At 36.3% G+C, this 18,598-nt stretch overlaps 1 protein-coding gene across 1 annotated transcript in view; it reads left to right on the top strand.

The window, feature by feature from the left end:
• ush2a (Usher syndrome 2A (autosomal recessive, mild)) overlaps nt 1–18,598 on the top strand; it is a 248,165-nt gene that overhangs the window by 193,434 nt on the left and 36,133 nt on the right. Inside the window, exons 59-62 of the mRNA XM_066670600.1 lie at nt 11,011–11,118; nt 11,547–11,730; nt 15,899–16,056; nt 18,272–18,430. Coding sequence (XP_066526697.1) covers nt 11,011–11,118; nt 11,547–11,730; nt 15,899–16,056; nt 18,272–18,430 — 609 coding nt within the window. The remainder of the gene's footprint in view (nt 1–11,010; nt 11,119–11,546; nt 11,731–15,898; nt 16,057–18,271; nt 18,431–18,598) is intronic.

The raw sequence follows: 18,598 nt of genomic DNA on the forward strand, positions 1-18,598 counted from the left end.
TATGAGAGGTGGGGTTACACATTTAAGACTGAGTACATAGTGATGGACAGCTGCACATAGCACACAATGAGCAAGCTAATTACTGTTGAGTTGGCAAAAAGAACATTGGACATTTTTCTTTGTATGGTTTTGTTACATAGATGGTCAAGAGAATAGGTCACAAAACTGAATAATACAAATCCACAATATTTTTAGGATGGGTTAAAGTAGTATTAATGGTAATTACAGACATAACGATTAGTGGTAATTATACCTCATTCAGGAGTATTGATACTAACGATTTTAATGATAATAATATTTGTAGTAGTTTTAGTAGCACAAAATATATAAAATAAGAACAAAATATATATTAGCTATTTTAGCAAAAGTGTTATACAGGAAGCCAACATAAAAATATTGTTTACTCACTAGTAGTAATATCAAAGTCATTGTATCAAAAGTAGAAGTAATAATGCTAATTATAATGTAAGAATTAATACGACAAGCTTTATTACAATATTTTTCAGCTACTCATTTCTCTATTCTATTTGATATTATTAATAGTATGTAATTCTTTCGCTATTATTTTAGCATTATTATCACTCAGAATAACAATTCAGTTTTAGGTACTTGAGGTAGTGTCTCTCTAGGAGAAATTTGAAAATATTATCTACATAATTCACTGGTGAGTGAGAATGGGGGGAGGGTAATGATGGAGAGTGGGATGATTGTGGTTCCTTTGCTGCTGACACTATCAATAACATGATTATGAAATCTGATCTGGGCACGTATGTTTGGGAGCATCTGATCTTCTCCCAGTCAGAGTTAATATGAATGAAGAGTTCCTTTCTGAGGAAGAGAGAGAGAGAGAGAGAGAGAGAGAGAGAGAGAGGAGAGAGAGAGAGAGAGAGAGAGAGAGAGAGAGAGAATGATAAACTAGCTCTGAAGGCATGCACCCTTTTCTGATAGAAATGATAGAAACTCACTGCATATCTAAATGTAGATGGTTCTTATCTAAACTGAGAAGGTGCTGATGAGAAAGGTTTAAGTTATGTGCTCAGAAGTATTTTCTCAGCAAATTTGAGCCCACTGTGAAATTTTACTGAGATCTCCACAAAATCTTTAGAGAAAAGGATGTAAGTAAGTAAGTAAACTTTATTTATAAAGCACTCTTTACACAACCTAGGTTGACCAAACTGCTGTACATACAAATGGCTAATGACTATACATGAATACATACAGCCAAAATAAATCAGATAAATAGTATACTGTATTAAAATAAGTAACAATAAATAAAACACAGGTAAGAGATAAATCAAACAACCATAAAAAACACATTATGTTACCACAGTCTCTCTCTGTTCAAAAGTAAGTCCATAAAGACATGGATAAAAACATACATAAAGCCCTGATCTCCACCCGATAGAACACCTTTGGGATGAATTTGAATGGACACTGCGAGCCAGGTCTTCTCTCCAACATCAGTGCCTGACCTCACCTATGCTCTTCTGGAAGAATGGTCAAAAATTCCCATAAACACACTTTTAACCTTGTCAGAAAGCCTTCTCAGAAAAGTTGAAGCTGGTTTAGCTGCAGAGGGTGGGAGGTCATCATATTAATCCCTATGTATTAAAAATGGGAGGGGTCACTCAGGAGTGTATATATATATATGGCTTCACTAAGCTAAGATGCTAGAACGTCATAATGGGTTAACCTTTTAACTATACACATGTTGTAACAGGTTTTTTTTGTGCTCTTCTCTATGAGACTCACTATAAAATCCCTGTAGTGTTGAAGAGCTCTGAGCCTCTCTGGACACTGGAGAGCTGTTGGAAATCTGTTTGTGTTTGTAATTAAGTCTGAAACCATGAGGGGGTGGCTTCTGGACCACTAGGGCCCAGTAGTGCTCTGCTGAGTGAAGATATTTGGGCTGAAGGCCTTTGGGCTCCTCCAAAGCTCAGGGTTTGGCAGAGGAGACAGAGGGAGAAGGGAGAGCCAATCGGATGCCCTGGGATCAAGAAGGGGGGTGAAGGGAGTGAGGCATTGGATCTGATGCAGATTTGGCAGTGAGACACATTTAGAAATTTGGCAATGAAAAGATGGCAAGCACAGTGCTGCTGCTAGAAGAAGAGGAAGAGCCAGGGGTTTCCCTATTGTACAGAGAATTCCAAATATAAGTCTTTGCAGGAAGGAGTAGTAGACATTTTGAAAACCTGATGGGCAGGTCCAAAGGTTGGCAGGCATGTTGAAAAGCAAACATATCAACAAGGAGATAATGTGACAACTTATGTGTAACTGTACGTGTGATTTCCTTTTTTTATATAGTCAGGGTGTCTAAGTTCATCTTAGTTGGTTAGATGTAAGAAGTTGCATATATATTTATTACATCTAAATAAATGAAACCCAACTTTAATGATGAATGGATAGATATTGCATTCTCCTTTGCCCAGTTTTGTCCTGTTTGCCAAGAGCAGTTATCTTCACTCCATATGGAGACAGAGACCTGAGGTTTGGACCCAGATCTTTGGAGCTGTGTGACAATCAACAATACCTGTTGCAACATAGTGCTGTCCTGTTGGGAAGCTGTGGAGTATGTAAATGAAAACCAAATGCAGTAATGTGCAAATCATAAATCCTATATTGGAAATAATACAAAGGCTACATTTCAAATGTTGAAACTGAGAAAGATTATTGTTTCATGAAAAATATATGGTCGTTTTGAATTTGATGCAAGCACCATGTTTAAAAAATAAATAATAATGTTACAGAGACATTCTGACCACATTCTGATACATTCTGTGTTGTATCACCCCTTCTTTTAACACCGCTCTATAAATATTGGGAACTGAGGAGACCAGTCACTGCAGTTTTGAAAATCAAATGTTTTCCCATTCTTGTTTGATATGGGATTGCAGCTCATCCAGCAGTTACATCTAAAAAAAATGTGGTTTAGGAAAAATGAATGAATGGGCAAAATTCTGCTCTGCTAATGTTTATGCTCCAAATATGGGGTAGGAGTGTGTAGGTTTTTTTTATGTATTGAATGAACGTTCAGCGATGGTTGTGTTGTTACTGGGGGGATTGTAATTGCATGGTGCAATTAACTGTAGACCGTACTACTGAGGACCACACTTACGTTTGAGTTATTCTGATCACCATTTGGTTTCTGTATCTGCTAGTTTAACATGTCACACTTTTCCAGTGTGCTTTTAAATTTCTATTTTAATGTGAAGTTTTTGCAGGATGTGGTTATCTGTTGGACATTTAAGGTTTTTTTGGGAACAGAGGAAGAAGTAAAATTTTGAGAAAGTAATGTGTGATTGGAGAAACACAAATCAGAATGTTTTACCTCCAGTACACTCCTAATTCCAGCTTGAGAATCAGGCAAATCATTCATACTTTAGGGGAGGACATACGCCCTCTGGAGCCTGGGGTGACTGTTGGTCATAACCCCACTATGTCAAGAGCCGTGCAACAGAAACTGTTGGATCCTATCTAAAAGATACATTAAATTTATTTTTGTTTTTCTCCACTCCCCCTCCCTTCCTACACTTAATGGCACAGCAGATGCAAATGGTCTGTCTGTGGCTTTGTGATGGGAGAGTGAAAACTGACATGAGGGAAACGCATAAACCTGCAATGGAATTCTGCACGGCACTCTACACCCCAGAACACTGTGACTCGGACTCTGCTGCACAACATCTTAAAGGACTTCCTCAGCTGGAACATGATTCTATAGTTGCCCTGGATACTGATTTAACCTTACAGGAACTTAATGCTTTAGATGGGCAACCTAGTGAAGAGAAGTATCCAGGCATAGATGGCCTGCCGTCTTTTACCCAGTTCAAGTCAGCATGCTCTGTTTCTTTTTTGACAACAAAGGGAACTTGTCCCTCTTAAAGATTTGGAAATTATTGCAGTCTTATTGCATCCCTGTGAGGTCAATAATCGGTGCGTTTTACTTGGATAGAGGTGTTCTGTATTTTTGTAGGTAACCTGTCATGACTGTTGGGTTGGCTTTTTGATTGTGTGGATCATCGTTATACTTTCAATGTTCTTATATCTTTTAGTGTTTGAGATTATTTTATATATTTTGTGTTCCTGCTGTAAACTGGAGCAGTGTGCATGTTTTAGGAAGGGAGTGAGGAGTTGAGTCTGCCTCTTTCAATGTTAAGATGCACCAGATAACGCTGGCCAGCTGTACATTCTAGCAATTAATCCACTGCTCTGTTGTTTTTGAGAAAGGTTAACCTGTTTTTGTGTTCAAGGAGCACCTCAATGCTCAGGAATTGTTTTCCGCCTACACTGATGATATGTCAGTTTTTGTCAACAAGAGTCAGGAGGTTAAGGATTTATCTGAGGCCCATGTGATATATGCAAAGGCCTCACCATCCAGAGTCAACTGGGACAAGTGTAAAGCCTTATGGGCAGGTCAGGGGCACGTAGAGGGTCTCCTAGCTCTTCTCAGGAATCCAAGGTGGGGTAGAGAAGACCTACTGGGAATCTTCTTGGGATCAGATTCTTTTGATAAATAGAATTGGGAGTGTGCACCAGATTTTCTTGCTGGAAATGGTTGCTCCCTGAGCGGTCCTTCTGGGGGGAGAGGGCTGGTAGCAAATATCTTGGTTGTCTCCAGTTTGTGGCAAGGTTTTAGTATATCAAATAGGTCTCCTACAGGGTTAGTTTGAGACATAGAGAGACAATAGGTGAACAATTTCTGTTTCGGCCAACCCTGGGTCTGCCTGTGCCCCCTCCACCCTATAAAATATGATCTGTCAGCAAAGTTGAATGATTTTAAATCTAGTCACTCTCAAACAAACTCTCTAATCTCATTCTGAGATTAATGTAGGTCAATCATATTATTATTTACTATATCTCTAGATATTTTGGTTTTAAATGATTTTATCCACAGAAAGTGTCTTATTCCATTAGGGAACATTTTGAAATCTGGCAAGAAATTATGCTTGAAATAAACTAAAAATAGCTTTGACAACAATTTGTACAGTGTAGTGTATAGAGTGCAGTATAGTGCATAATTTGGTTTAATATTTAAAAATAATTCTTCTCGTATAACCCAATACTTCTATTTCTTTATAAATATGTTAAATTGCTCGTTTTCTTGTTTCAACACTGACACAGACACTCTGTGTGAGTCCGAGCCAAAAGTCTCCACCACAAAGACTCTCTTTGTTGTTCCAATGAATAATGGCTGGATAAATGAAAGGCATCATTAGTGTTAGTTTAAATGTGGCTCTCTGTCCCAAAGGTATAAAGGGATGAGGACAAAAGGAGTGGTGAAATGTAGGTAGGGAGTAGGATTCTTTAAAAGCTATTTGAGAATAATTGCTCAGTTCTTTCTGTTCTCTGTGGGATGAGTTCAAGCACATAGTGGATGTGATCTAAATTAATTTTTACATTTATTAGTTTGTTGAATTTCTAGGTGAATGTTACAGACAGCAGAACTTTTTATTTAGTTATTGTCACGTGCCACATTTGCCATAATTTTCCACAGTCCTGAATATGTTAAATTCAGTAGATATATTCCACTGTACAGAATATGTAGAAAATGGGTTCATGTGTTTTTAGTTGGTTAAAAAATAGAACACCCAAATATTTTGCATATGAATGTACACCACAAGATTAAAATCAGCGAACGGTGAAGTGAGTGACATTAACTCCTTACAGTGGCATGTGTCAAGGGGTTTGATATTTTGCATGTAACGTTAACAGTCAGTTCTTGAAGCTGATGCTATGGAAACATGAAAAAATGGGCAAGTGTAAGGATCTAAGCAACTTTGACGAGGGCCAACTTGTGCTAGTCATATTGTTTTGGTCAGAGCATCTCCAAAACATCAAGTTTTATAGATGTACCAGAGACAGGGTCATGGGTGCCCACAGCTCATAGATTCTCCAGATAAAACAAACTGCTGAAATATGTATTAGTGACTCTGACAGGCTGGCATACTTACACAAGTGTATGGAACGGTGTACTCATGCTGACCCCTTTGCTCTCTCACACACCAGTGAAGGTTGGGCAACCATAGCCCTGTTTTTGTTCACTGGTTGTGCATTCTGGGACTGCTTTTGGTTGTCATTAACCAGTGTACACCAGAACACCTTTAAAACCGTGCGTTCTGAAGATGCTCTTAGCAGGAAATTATGACCATCACAAATTGTCACTTGTCAGAGTCTGATCCTTACAAATGCCCATTCTTCCAGCTTTCAACACATCAAGTTTAAAACCTGACTGTTCACTTGCTGCCTACTATATCCCACCTCTCAACAGATGACACAGTACCAAGATAATCAATGGTAATCACTTCACCTGTGGTTAAAGTAGTGTATTTATAAATCTGGCAAACAAACCTTAGCATCCTAAATGTTAATATAAAATCTACTGCAAATTTCTCTTTTCTCTTTGCTATTCATCATGCATATATATTTATCAAAAAGTGAGTAGAGGTATTATACATGTGGCTGATTACATACTCAAATTAACCAGTGGGGTGCATATGTGTTGATTTATATTTTTGCAGACGCACACTGCAATAAAGCATAACATATATTAAGTAATTGTTGAGTTCTGTGTGATAATTTAAATTAATGTAATTTACAAAATAATGTTTAATAGGCAGATTTAGCTATTAGACAGTTGTTATTTTGCCACATTTCTCTAAATAGTCTATTACATCATAAAAGGCATGCTAATTACCAAGTTCATTTATGCTTATTTTTGATAGCTGGCAGCATAAAACATATATTTTATGTAATGAATTTGTGGTTGTTGTTGTTGTTTAGATAATCCATAAATTATAACAGATTTGAAGTGCATTGTATAATTTATTACTCAATAGTGTGTGTGTGTATGCGCCATACAGTGCTGCATTTGAAAACACAATGTGGTAATGATAGTAATTGACCTCGGTGCTGGAATAATTTAACCTTGACTTTGGCTTCTTCAGGAAAATCCAGAGAAGACTGATGCCATGCACGGGCTCTTTGAGTATAATCACAAATTACCTCATATTTTTTTTTATTTAATTTTTTTTCTCCTGAAATGATCTGTACTGAATTAATGCTCACCAGTAAGAGTAAAACATGCACTTGCACATGCATATTAGTTATGCACTGTAATTTATTTTGTTTTTTGTTTTGAATCTTTGAATTCTCAGCCATGAGAGTCATGGTTTATGGACAATTAAAAATAATAATTTATATTATATAATTACATTAAAAATTTAAAACTTACTATATTTAAAATTGAATTTGTAACACAGATGCAAAATGTAATTATTTATTTTTATTTTATTCAATGTGTTCTGCCATGATTTTTTTTTTCTAACCAAATTTGGCAAATGATACAAGAAATGTAATAATAAAATAAAATATTAATATTGATAATAATAACAAGAAGAAGAAGAGTAAGAAGAAGAAGACAAATATTAATAAATGATATGGCTTATTTATAAAACAATGTAAAATGTAGGGAAAAAATTGTAAACAGTGATTGTTAGGCATTGTTAGGGTGGTTTATAATTTCATAATTTCAAGGTTTTTTAACATATGAATAAAGAGGTTAATTTGATTCCATAAATTTGGTGAACAGGGAGAAAAAGACAGAGGAAGGATGTTCCCTTAATTGTTAGTAGGATTTCTCAGCCAAAAAGGAGGGGATATACATGTTCAACCTCCTTAAGGAGTGCTGTCATCTTCTCATTACCTTATCTTCTGCAAATGCAAATGGTAAATGGCAGGGTGTCGATAAAGGTCCTTTTTAATGTCATTTGTTTCGAGCTCTATTTTGGACGACAGTTCCACCCTTGTTTCACGTTGAGATGCCAACTGGGGTAAAAAGTGGGCACCCCCCCCCCCTCCCACACACACTCTCTCTCTCTCTCTCTCAGACACCCATCTATATATATTTATTTATGTACTGATACCTTTTTTCCCCTCTTCTTACTGGTTATTTTATTCCTTAAACAGCCTTAGAGCGCCCCCTTCAGTTCAAACAGAAAAAAATATCAAAGAAGATGTTTTTCTCATTTGTATTCAATATTTCTAAACTTGTAACTTCTAAACTAATATATTTACAAATATTTTATATAATCAAAAGTGTACACAACCTGGTTAAATTACACATTTCCTCTACATAGAACCCACTTCTGAGTTGAACCCACTCTAGGAAAAAAAATAATATATATATTACACGTATATATTTTTTCCTCCTCCATTTTAAATTCCATACGTAAACATTAAAAGCTTTAAAATAAATGACAAGCACATTTCCAGAAAGGTTATTTTATAAAATGTAATAAAACCAGAATCTGTGATTTGTCTGTTGTTTCTTTCATATCTTTCCAAAGTATTCACTGAACATCTTGGTTGCGTTTTTTGCAAGTATAAATTAATTTAGAATTTGATTTCTGCAACACACTTAGGATGAGTATTGTAAGAGTGAAATATGAAACACAGAAACTGATTTGAAACATTCCACTATAAACAAGAGAATATAACTGTATAAGTAATATAAAGAAATATATAATAAAAAGAGTTTAAAATATAATAATGTTGGTCTTTCACCATAATTATGTATAAATATTTTGGAAAATTAAGGAAATCCAGTGAAATCTTATTCAGAGTAAGGCACGGAACCACCATTGAATATGTGTGACCTTGAGGGTGACATTGCACGACAAACCACCAATCTACTGTGATAAATAAAGTCGCATTAATTTAGGAGTTCTTTGGAAAACCACTTTTATTTACTAGTTAGGTGTTGCATCAAGAAGTGCAAGCAAATTATAACAGAAGGAGAAATCCATCAATTAATTCTATAGAGAAATACAGTCAAATACTTCGAGCTCAAGCTCATCTTAAATCAGAATGTCCATAGAAACATGTGCTGTGGGATGTCCATGGTTTTTTCAGGCTGCCTATAATTCAGATCTTTATCCAAAGAAACACCATGAAGAGCAGAATCAGTCAACAATGACCACAAACTGTTGAGGACACAGTCTTGTTCCCAACAGGAATGGCCAACAATTACCCTTGCAACTGTGCAGCTATTTATATCCTCAGTTCTCAAATTGTTAAAATGTTTGTGGTACACACTGGTAAACACAACTATAGCCCAATATTTTTGGAGTGTGTTGCAGGCATTTAATTCTAAATTAGTTTATGTTGCAAAATGCAATCGAATTGGTCAAAGAAAATGTAGCTTTTACCCTAACAATTTATTTGATTGCACACATTTTGTAGTAGAATAAACTAAATATCCAGGAAAATTTAATAGCTACATAATATTTATAAGGTAATGTTAGACATAATTGTATGCATTTATATTGTTTATATTACACATCTGACCTATCAATTATTCATGTCATTTTTTAAGAGGGATGGAGTATTTGTTGTGAAAATTATTCATCATCTCATTGGATTAGGTTGCTATGTGTTTTAAGTTGTTTATGATGTCTGTGTGTTTGTGTGTGGAAGTGGTTTCCATGGTGATAAAGATGCTGTTAAGTCACTGTCTCCTCGTGTTTAAGATGCACCACATAATTCTTTATTTAATCCAAACACGCTCAGAGTCTCAGGACATCGATCTGAGTTTGAGTGAACTGATAAAGGAAGGTACGCACCAGAATATGTTTACACTGGATATCTGAAAGAAGTTAGACAGTTTTTTCATGCGTTCTTATTGTTAGTTTTATTTAATAAAACATTTAAACATTTAGCTTACATCGCAATTATTACATTTTTCTTTTGATAAATATTTCCTTACATCCTTACAATACAAAAATGAATAAAACCCACAGTTACCAGAAAGAGCTGTCATTAGTCATTCACCAGGAAAATTAATAAAATTAAATGTACTCTGCAAGAATTTCTCTTATTAAGTGAAATAATTCTGAATCTAGTCAATACAGTTGGCCCTCTATATCCATAGGTTCCACATCCTAAAATATGTGTGTATGTGTTCTGCTGAAGCCAATTCACAGAACCTCAGTATCCCCCCAGCCCTCAGTATTTGAGGATTGTTAGTCTCGTGTATGATTGGTGTGTTTGTTTGACAATGTAGTAAATGTAGTGTGGCCATAGGTACATATGTGCTAAACTTTAAATTCAGTGGTTTCTTGTTGTTTTTTTTGTTTATTTTTTGGTTATTTTTCCATATATAATGGAATATGACAACTATTTACAGCATTTACATTGTACTAGGCATTATAAAGGATATTTGAGCATCCATAGGATTGGTATCTGCTGTGGGTCCTGGAATCAGTCTACTTTAAGTGACAAGTGGCTTATTTCAAATTTTCAGTTGTAAGAATATTAAGATATTAAGAAGTTTATACATAAAAATAAGATTATAATTGTAAAAAAGTTTAGTAATAGTTTTACAACTGTTTTAGACATTTGAATTTCAAGGTGGAATTACATCTCCAGAGAATGGTCAGTGATAAATGTCACTAATAATAATTACTTACTTTAATGCTGTAATTTATTGTACTTAAAATAATTCTAAAATATTATTTCTATTGTTAGAAAATTATTGTAGTGCACTGCTAACTTATTTGGGGGAAATAAAGCATGATTTGATTTTTTTCTACAACGTACCACATCGTTCTTTTTTATCATGCTTTATTTTCCCAAGGTTTTTTAAATTCATCAAGTAACTGGTAAATGTGGGTTAAAAAGTGTAGAAGTGTATGACCTGTAGAGGATCTGTCGCATTTTTTAATTTTAATATTAGAAAACCATGCACCTTAACCTTTAATAAGTGTGTTCTATTGTGTCAAAATGCTTAAAATTTAAATATATACTTTTACAGTAGAAAAAATTAATTTGCCTTTAATAATACTCTAGCCTTTAATGAAAGTCAAAGTAAGAAGTTATATCACTTTTAGTAAAATGTTGACACTAAATTGAATTGAATGTTAAAATATAGGTGATCTGCATCCCTGTAATTCTCTCTCTCTCTCTCTCTCTCTCTCTCTCTCTCTCTCTGTGTGTGTGTGTGTGTGTGTTTTCCAGGTTTACAACCTCACACTTACTACAGTTTCTTGCTCATTGCTTGTACAGCAGCAGGATGTGGAACAAGTAACATATCAACAGCACACACACTGGAAGATGCTCCAGAAGGTTAGTACACACATTCACACACACACACACACACACACACACACACACACACAACACACACACACACACACACAGAGGACACTTCCTCCCTCTACACTGTTATTATGTTATTAATCAGTTCTGTTATTTATAGGAATTTTGTTTTTCTGTGCAACAGGATCTGTCTGTACTCTTTTGAGAAGGCTTTTCACTAGATATTGGAACATTGCTGTGTTTATTTGCAATTGTTCAGCCACATAATCTTTAGTGAGGGTAGGCAGTGATGTGATATGATGAATTCTAGATCACAATCTCCACTCCAGCTTAATGCAGAGGTATTGGCGGATAACTCTGGTGAACACAGATACTAATATGTTGGCATTGGGCTTCATGTATGCAATTATATATACAAACAAACTGAGTCTAAAAATAAAGTTTCTTCTCTCTAGGTGTATGGATGGTACCAAGGCATGTGTTAGTGAACAGTTCATCAGTGGAGCTCTACTGGAGCGAACCTTCCAAACCCAATGGCCTTCTTACTCAGTACTGCCTCTTACGAGATGGAGAGGTAGTATACAGAGGGGGACCAGACCAGAACAACTTCACAGACTCTGACCTACAGCCCAACACAAGGTCATATGTCTTTTAAAATTCTTCCATTATATTAACCATGAAAACCCTATCTTTTTTTGGATTTGTCAGTGCCCCTTCAGTTCCAGTTAAACAGCAATGCTGTGATACAGCCATATTTCATGTTATTTCTTTTCTGAAAACCTTAGGCTATTGAAATATGGGATAACGAAGTCTAAATATTAACTGATGTTTGATATTTTCTTGACATTTGCCTGTTAATTTTGACTTATTTATGAATGTAAAGCCTTCAAATCATATACTCACCTCAGAAATCTCTTCAGAATTTGTTTAGGGCTAATAAGGCCATTATTCAAACTAATGAAAACTGTGGTACATTGGATATTTATTATATGCTTATTTAAAATACACAATATGAAAAGAAAATTGGTAAAAAATATGTGAAATTATTAGAAACACAAGAAGAAAATAGTAGTAGAAACAACGAGAATTGCACATTTTTTGCAGAAGGGCCAAAAAAGAGTTATAATTGCTGAATAAAACATGCTTTTTCAAAGAGCACCTGTTTTTTGATTGATTACTCCCGGAGGATTCACCAGTGCAATTTTAAAAATGGTCGGATCTGCCGTTTCTAATGATATACAGATGACTCTGAGGTGTTTAGACATTCCTAAGTTATAAAGCTGAGAATACAAGGTATAATTTAGTTTACACTTTATGCAAAAATGATCAGAGATAGTTTACAAATTCTGTTTTAAGCATGGCCACCTGTTCATTGGTTACCCACTCTGTGAAGCATTGACTGGTTCATATTTAATATGTCTTATATTGAGATTGTTGCAAAAACATTCCCCTATTTCTAAACAAGAGATTAAGTGATTTCATCTACTTAATATGTCTCAGTAGCAGTCATTTTAATGATTTTTTAGTCAAACTTGTGGCAATGCAATGAGACACATTCACTAAGTAATATCACTCAAAATATGTATAAATGGCAAAAAATGTAAAAAAAACCCCATTGTATTTACAACAGTCTCAGAATGAGAACTATGCGATATATAGTGTAGATACAAGATGGTTTCTCTTGTTAAAAGATTATTCTTTGCAGTGTATGGATATAAGGAGTTCTCTAGAGGTGGTGTTTAATGATAGTAAAGTGGGAGATGCTTAATATTTCTCTCATCAGACATGTTTCCCTCAGTGGTGAGGTGTGTGACAGCTAATCAACATGGTCATAAATAATCGATGAGAGCGGACCCTCGGTACTCTGTCTAAAGTAGCCCCCCCACCATTGTGGTGTTCCTTACAGAGTTAGATTGGACAAAGAAACAGGAGCAGCATCCAGAAGAAGAGTTGGGACGGCTTTTGGCAGGTCATCTAGAATTATAGCAAATTAAACGTCATGCTTCACTGAGAGACTTTTTAAAGCCACAGTATAAACAAACCAATGGGAAAAGGGATGGGAGGGGAATTGAAACTTACCAATCAAAGCTCACAGCTGCTTCTGACAGCTCAAATAGGTGGAGAGGGTGGGCCTTAAATAAATAAATAAACCAAGCTCTCATAGAATCACACTGAATGACAACTCGAGCCTTTCCTCATCTCCGCGAGCCGATAACATAATGAAAACAAACAGATTTATATTGTATCTTAAGCTGCTTATTCGACACACACAGCTTTTTCAAATATTTACTCGCCTTATTGCATAAACAAAACAATCCAAAAGCACACAGCACGTGTGTTTCTATGATTAGAGAGCGGCTTCAAGATACGCTTTCGGATTTCATAAAAAAAAAACACAAATCTGATATTTTGGAGCTGACAACACTTCAGATGTTTATTTCAAACACATAAGAGCTTTACATGATGCAAATGATCAAATATAACATGCTTATAACTGCACATAAAATAATAGAAACATACCCCATTTAAAAAATTATTGTCCTCTTTCACCTAGCTATACAATGATTTGGGTTTTGGATCTTTCTCAGCTCTGCAATGAAACTGTAACTGTGGCGATGTGTTAGTGTGTGTTCTGATGGTCTGACAAAACAGTGCTTCTGGAGTTTTTTTTATGAAGTGTGTCCTCTCATAAACCACTGTAACAATCACATCTACCTCTGTGGTCAACCTTATAGATATACTATTAGAAAAAGTAGTTCATCCATCGCTTTGTGTTGTTCTTCCTGTAGTCTTTCTTCAGTGGACACAGGATGCTGCCCACTGGACGCTGTCTACTGTGTTTTTGGGTTTTCTCAGTCCAGCAGCAACAGTGTTTAAATGCTCCAACATCAACTTTAATCAACCACCCTAATAATATTGCCTGTTCTGTGGTGGTCCAGTGGGATGGGGTGTCTAGCCCATAGAAGGACATTGTAAAAGGGGGCTAACGGGTTATCCAGAGCAACAAATGGACTACAGTCTGTAATTCTTAAAATACAATGAACCTATATGGTAAGTGGAGCCAAATAACTGGAAAATGAATGTAGACTTTTTTTTTTCACGAAATCTGAAAACCAAAACTACAAAGGTGGGTCTCAAAAGGGACTGTTTGGTGCCTTACCATGTTTCTGCATGGTTATTATGGCTCCCATCTTCTCTGTAGCGTCGTTTGTGAAGGCTTTTTGAGCAAGTGGATTACCTTATGTCTTAATTCCCTCAAAAATATCTTCCTGGAAAAATGAGTAACTCACACTTAACGGCCATTTTGACAGGAAATGAAATAAAGGAAGTGTCATATATCACTCGCACACGCGCCATTTTTTTGTAGGAGATCCACGCGTAAAAACGTGTCCGGTGACAAATCTGCTGCACTAATGCATTTTATTGCCGCTGATGAGAGCGGTGTATTATGGCTGATGGGCTTATTTTAAAGGGATAGTGCCGGAACAATAGTTAATGCAGAGGTATTAATGGGTGTGTATGGAGTTTATGGCAAATTAAAAGCCCCCAATGTTCAACATGACCCACTTACATTGGAAATTCAGACCTTTGCACTGACACCTCTCGCTGTTTAAAAGCTAAATCTATCTTGTGAAGTCATGTGTGTCTTAAAAGAGCTTTCCTCCGGGCATTTTTATACCCTGCACCAGGCATTAACACAGACTCTCTCTCTCTCTCTCTCTCTCTCTCACGTGCACACACACACACTACCCTTCCCATTCATATGCATGTGTGTGTGTGTGCACTTGTATGTGTGTGGAGTATCCATCAGGCCTCTGAAAGATCATGCTGAGGCTCTGATCAGCATTGCATTAACACTGTCATCTGTTTAATGGCATCACCTTTTTATCGATCCTGAGCACAGCTTTACACTGCACTGTTATAGTAAAATTAACACAGAGCTCTTCCATTAGAGTTTCTAGAATATTTTAGGACTGGAAAGAAGCATCTGCACTTTGACAAATGACAAAATACATTTGCTAATGACTAAGGGAATACCCTAAAATGGTTTATAAGGTACAGGTTCAGAAGAAAAACACTCCCATTGCACAAATGCATTTTCCTCATTTTACATATATGTGATCCATTAAATATTGTGGATTGTGTGACAGTGTAATAGGTATAACCCATGGCGATCAATGTTGAACCACACTACTCTCAGTGACTTTACATTATTGAAGATCAAAAAACTTGGAGGAGAATACGAATTAACTGTTATGTATTACATAAATTATTAACTATTTCAGCGTATTATTCCCCTTCCTACATGCTTTCTGTAAACACATTTATTTTTGAACACATGGATACAAATAGGGATCCTTACCCATTAAATTATTTTTAAGCTGTAATTTTAATGTAGAAATACTACATAGTGTTCCTTTAATATGTTGCCTGCCTAGTGTTTACTGCTAGGTTTAGAATGTTCCAATAATAATTTGACAAGAGACTATTTGATTGAGGCACCTTGTTAATTCACATGCTTCTCAGAATATCAGTCCAGGGTTTAATCCTGGTTTGGGCCCATGTTTTTCAGCAGCTGAATAAGTACTAGATCCCTTTTTTAATACATACTATGTGAACACCAGTGTCAGCAGTGGATGCGAGTTTAAATAAGTGATTTCACTTTATTATAAAGGGCTTCTGGACAATTTTGAACAGTGAAGTTAAATAGTGTGTGATGAGATGGAAGTTTATGAACAAGAGAAACCCAGTGCTAATGTCCCCTTTAGGCGTTATATCATTATATTTTTCTTTTTTGTTTTTACAGGTATGCTTATGAGTTGGAGGCAAGCACTGGAGGAGGGAGGAGTTTAAGCAGGAAGCACATCATCCAGACACCAGTCTCATCACCTGAGAGGATCCCACCTCCGAATTATGTTAACGTGTCAGGCCCTCGCTCTGTTTTTGTCTCCTGGTCACCTCCTGGTATTTTTCCACTTAATTTCATACTATTTTAGCCTTCTACAACTTATTATTTTAGTCTTTGAATACTTATTATGCAAGTACGCCTTAAAGGCAGGTTAAATCTTTATACATCTTATTAATATATACAATATTGAGAACTTTGACTATGATTAAGGTGTTTATATGTTTATTCAACATTGTTCTGGAGGTGTTTTTACTCACTTTTTCCACTGACAGGTCATTTGGCTTGTTTACAGAGTGATAGTGCAGAATAAAATGATAGGAAAAATGATGAATTTTTCTATAAAGACTATAAATGTTTTGTCCGCAATGGGTGAACCTTAAAGTAGAGGATAATAGTTATTATAATGTAGGTCTAAACATGTTTGGACACAGAGTCTACTTATTAACCATATAAATAACTTTTCAGGTGCCAGGAACCTTTGCACACTAGTGTATGTCTGAACTTAAAATGTTACTTGAAGCATGCTGTCCTTGTCACATCATGTCTGTTCTCCATTGATCAATCAGCACATCCTCAGGGTCTTGCTGAGCATTGTGAGTCCTCCAGGGCTCAGCCTTCTCACTCGCTGAGAGCACGAACACAAACAAGCTGGTGAACAAACAAATAAATGCCCTGCCTTTCCCCCTCTCCCTCCTCTCTGTTTGCTTCAGTGGGAGTTGACACAAGCTCATTCCCATTCAAACCCTGAACTCTCTCACTATTACACCACTCCACCTGCCGAGGATGGTGAGAGAGAGAATGAGAGAGAGAGGGAACGGCATCACTTCTCACTGAGCCATTCAAGCGTAGAGAAGAAGAGAGAACGCTATCTTCCTCCAGAGCTGATTGTCTGCCTCAGATGGTCCATCTTTTGTTATTATTGTCTCATTAGGCCTCTTTCCTGTGAGAAGAAATCTCGATTACACCTAAAGAGCCTTTAACTATCCCCTGGCACCCAAATAGCCTGGATTACTCACTGACTTTAGATTCAGAGAGGCTGAAATAATATAAAAATATAAATCTATGGCTTTAAACCACACTTGGTTAAGTCTGAACGCAAAACAAAAAAGGCGGCCCCCTGTCAGGTCCGACAGAGTAGTCCCTTTGCCTTCCTCCATGTCGTTATTTCATATTAGACTCTCATTTGAGTTGAAAGTGGGGGCGAAAAAAAACTCCAAAGTCAGTGATTAGTTGTAAATAATAGAACTTAAGGACCTGTAGCGATTGAACCTCTCTGGCAGGAGAAGCACTGATCAAAGCTGGCTCTAATTTGAGATGGGTTTGTGTCTCGGGCAAAAGAAAAAAAAAAGTCTACATCTGCTCGGGGAAGACGGCAATGAAGGAAGTTGAATAATTTAACTTTTTCATTTGTAAAGATAATCAGGCCGCTCGGAATACATCGCCTAGTCTCATAAATGTTGAATAACCTATCAGCCTCCAGTTGCCGTAAATTATGAAAGGTGCCAGTGATGGGAATATTAACAAAGCGCAAAGAGCCCGGTGCCAGCTGCAGAAAAAAAAAGTGTCAAAATGTGTGTTGTAGCAGAGTTTCAGAGGGTTTGAGAAAGAGACAGAGACAGTTTAGGAAATATCACGAACTCACAGAACTGTAAGTGTACAAGTTTACAAACAGTTCATTTCTTCATTGTATGTTATAACCTTTATAATCACCTCTTAAAATTAAATTAATCTCCATTAATTTAAATACTTTAATATCTGCAGAAAAGCATGATATAAAATGATATATAATAGGGTGCCATGTAATAAATAAATTTGCCATGCCCATTGCAAAGAGACTGCCAGGGGATGTGAAGCTCCTTAACTGTGAAATAGTAGAACTCTGTTTTTTGAAGTGATAGAGTTTCATTCAGTAATGTTTATAAATGAATGAATCAACTGAATAGTTGTACTTGTTTATCCCTTGCATACTCAAAATGCTTTACTTTTTTGGGACATTAAGTAATCACTTCAACTACCACTAATGCCTAGGAAGATGAATGCCATCAGTGTAATGCCTTGTCAGAACAGTGAAGAAGTGAATCTCACTGCAGAAAGAACAAACTCCGGACTTATTCCCTTCATTTCAGAAACAATGCTGGCTGCAAAGTTTTGGACATATATTGTATTTGGTATGACTGAAAATAAGGCGGACATTAGTGTTTTTTCTAAACAGCTCTGTGTGGTGTGTATGTGTGTGTTTGTGTCTGTGAATGTGTGCATGTGTGTTTCCAGGTGTGTTTAACAGGAGTCTTCCCATTAACTATAACATTTTACTTAATGCATATACCGAACGGCCCTTGACCAGAGGGGCCGGACAGGACCAGTTCTTGCTGCTGGATGGACTTGACCCCTACACACCTTATAACATCAGAGTGCAGGCCTGTCAAACAGGTACCAGACCATTTACACTAATTGCATTAAAAGTGATGGATTATGAAAATATCACATTTTCAGTGCATTAGCAGATTAATTTGGGAGTCTGCAGCCTACCAACTTACAAACTGAAATAACAGCAGTCATCTTTTGTGAGCTACCTATGTCTTGGAAGATTGTGTGCTA

The sequence above is a fragment of the Hoplias malabaricus genome, chromosome 1 (genome assembly GCF_029633855.1).
Source record: "Hoplias malabaricus isolate fHopMal1 chromosome 1, fHopMal1.hap1, whole genome shotgun sequence".
Lineage (NCBI taxonomy): Eukaryota > Metazoa > Chordata > Actinopteri > Characiformes > Erythrinidae > Hoplias > Hoplias malabaricus.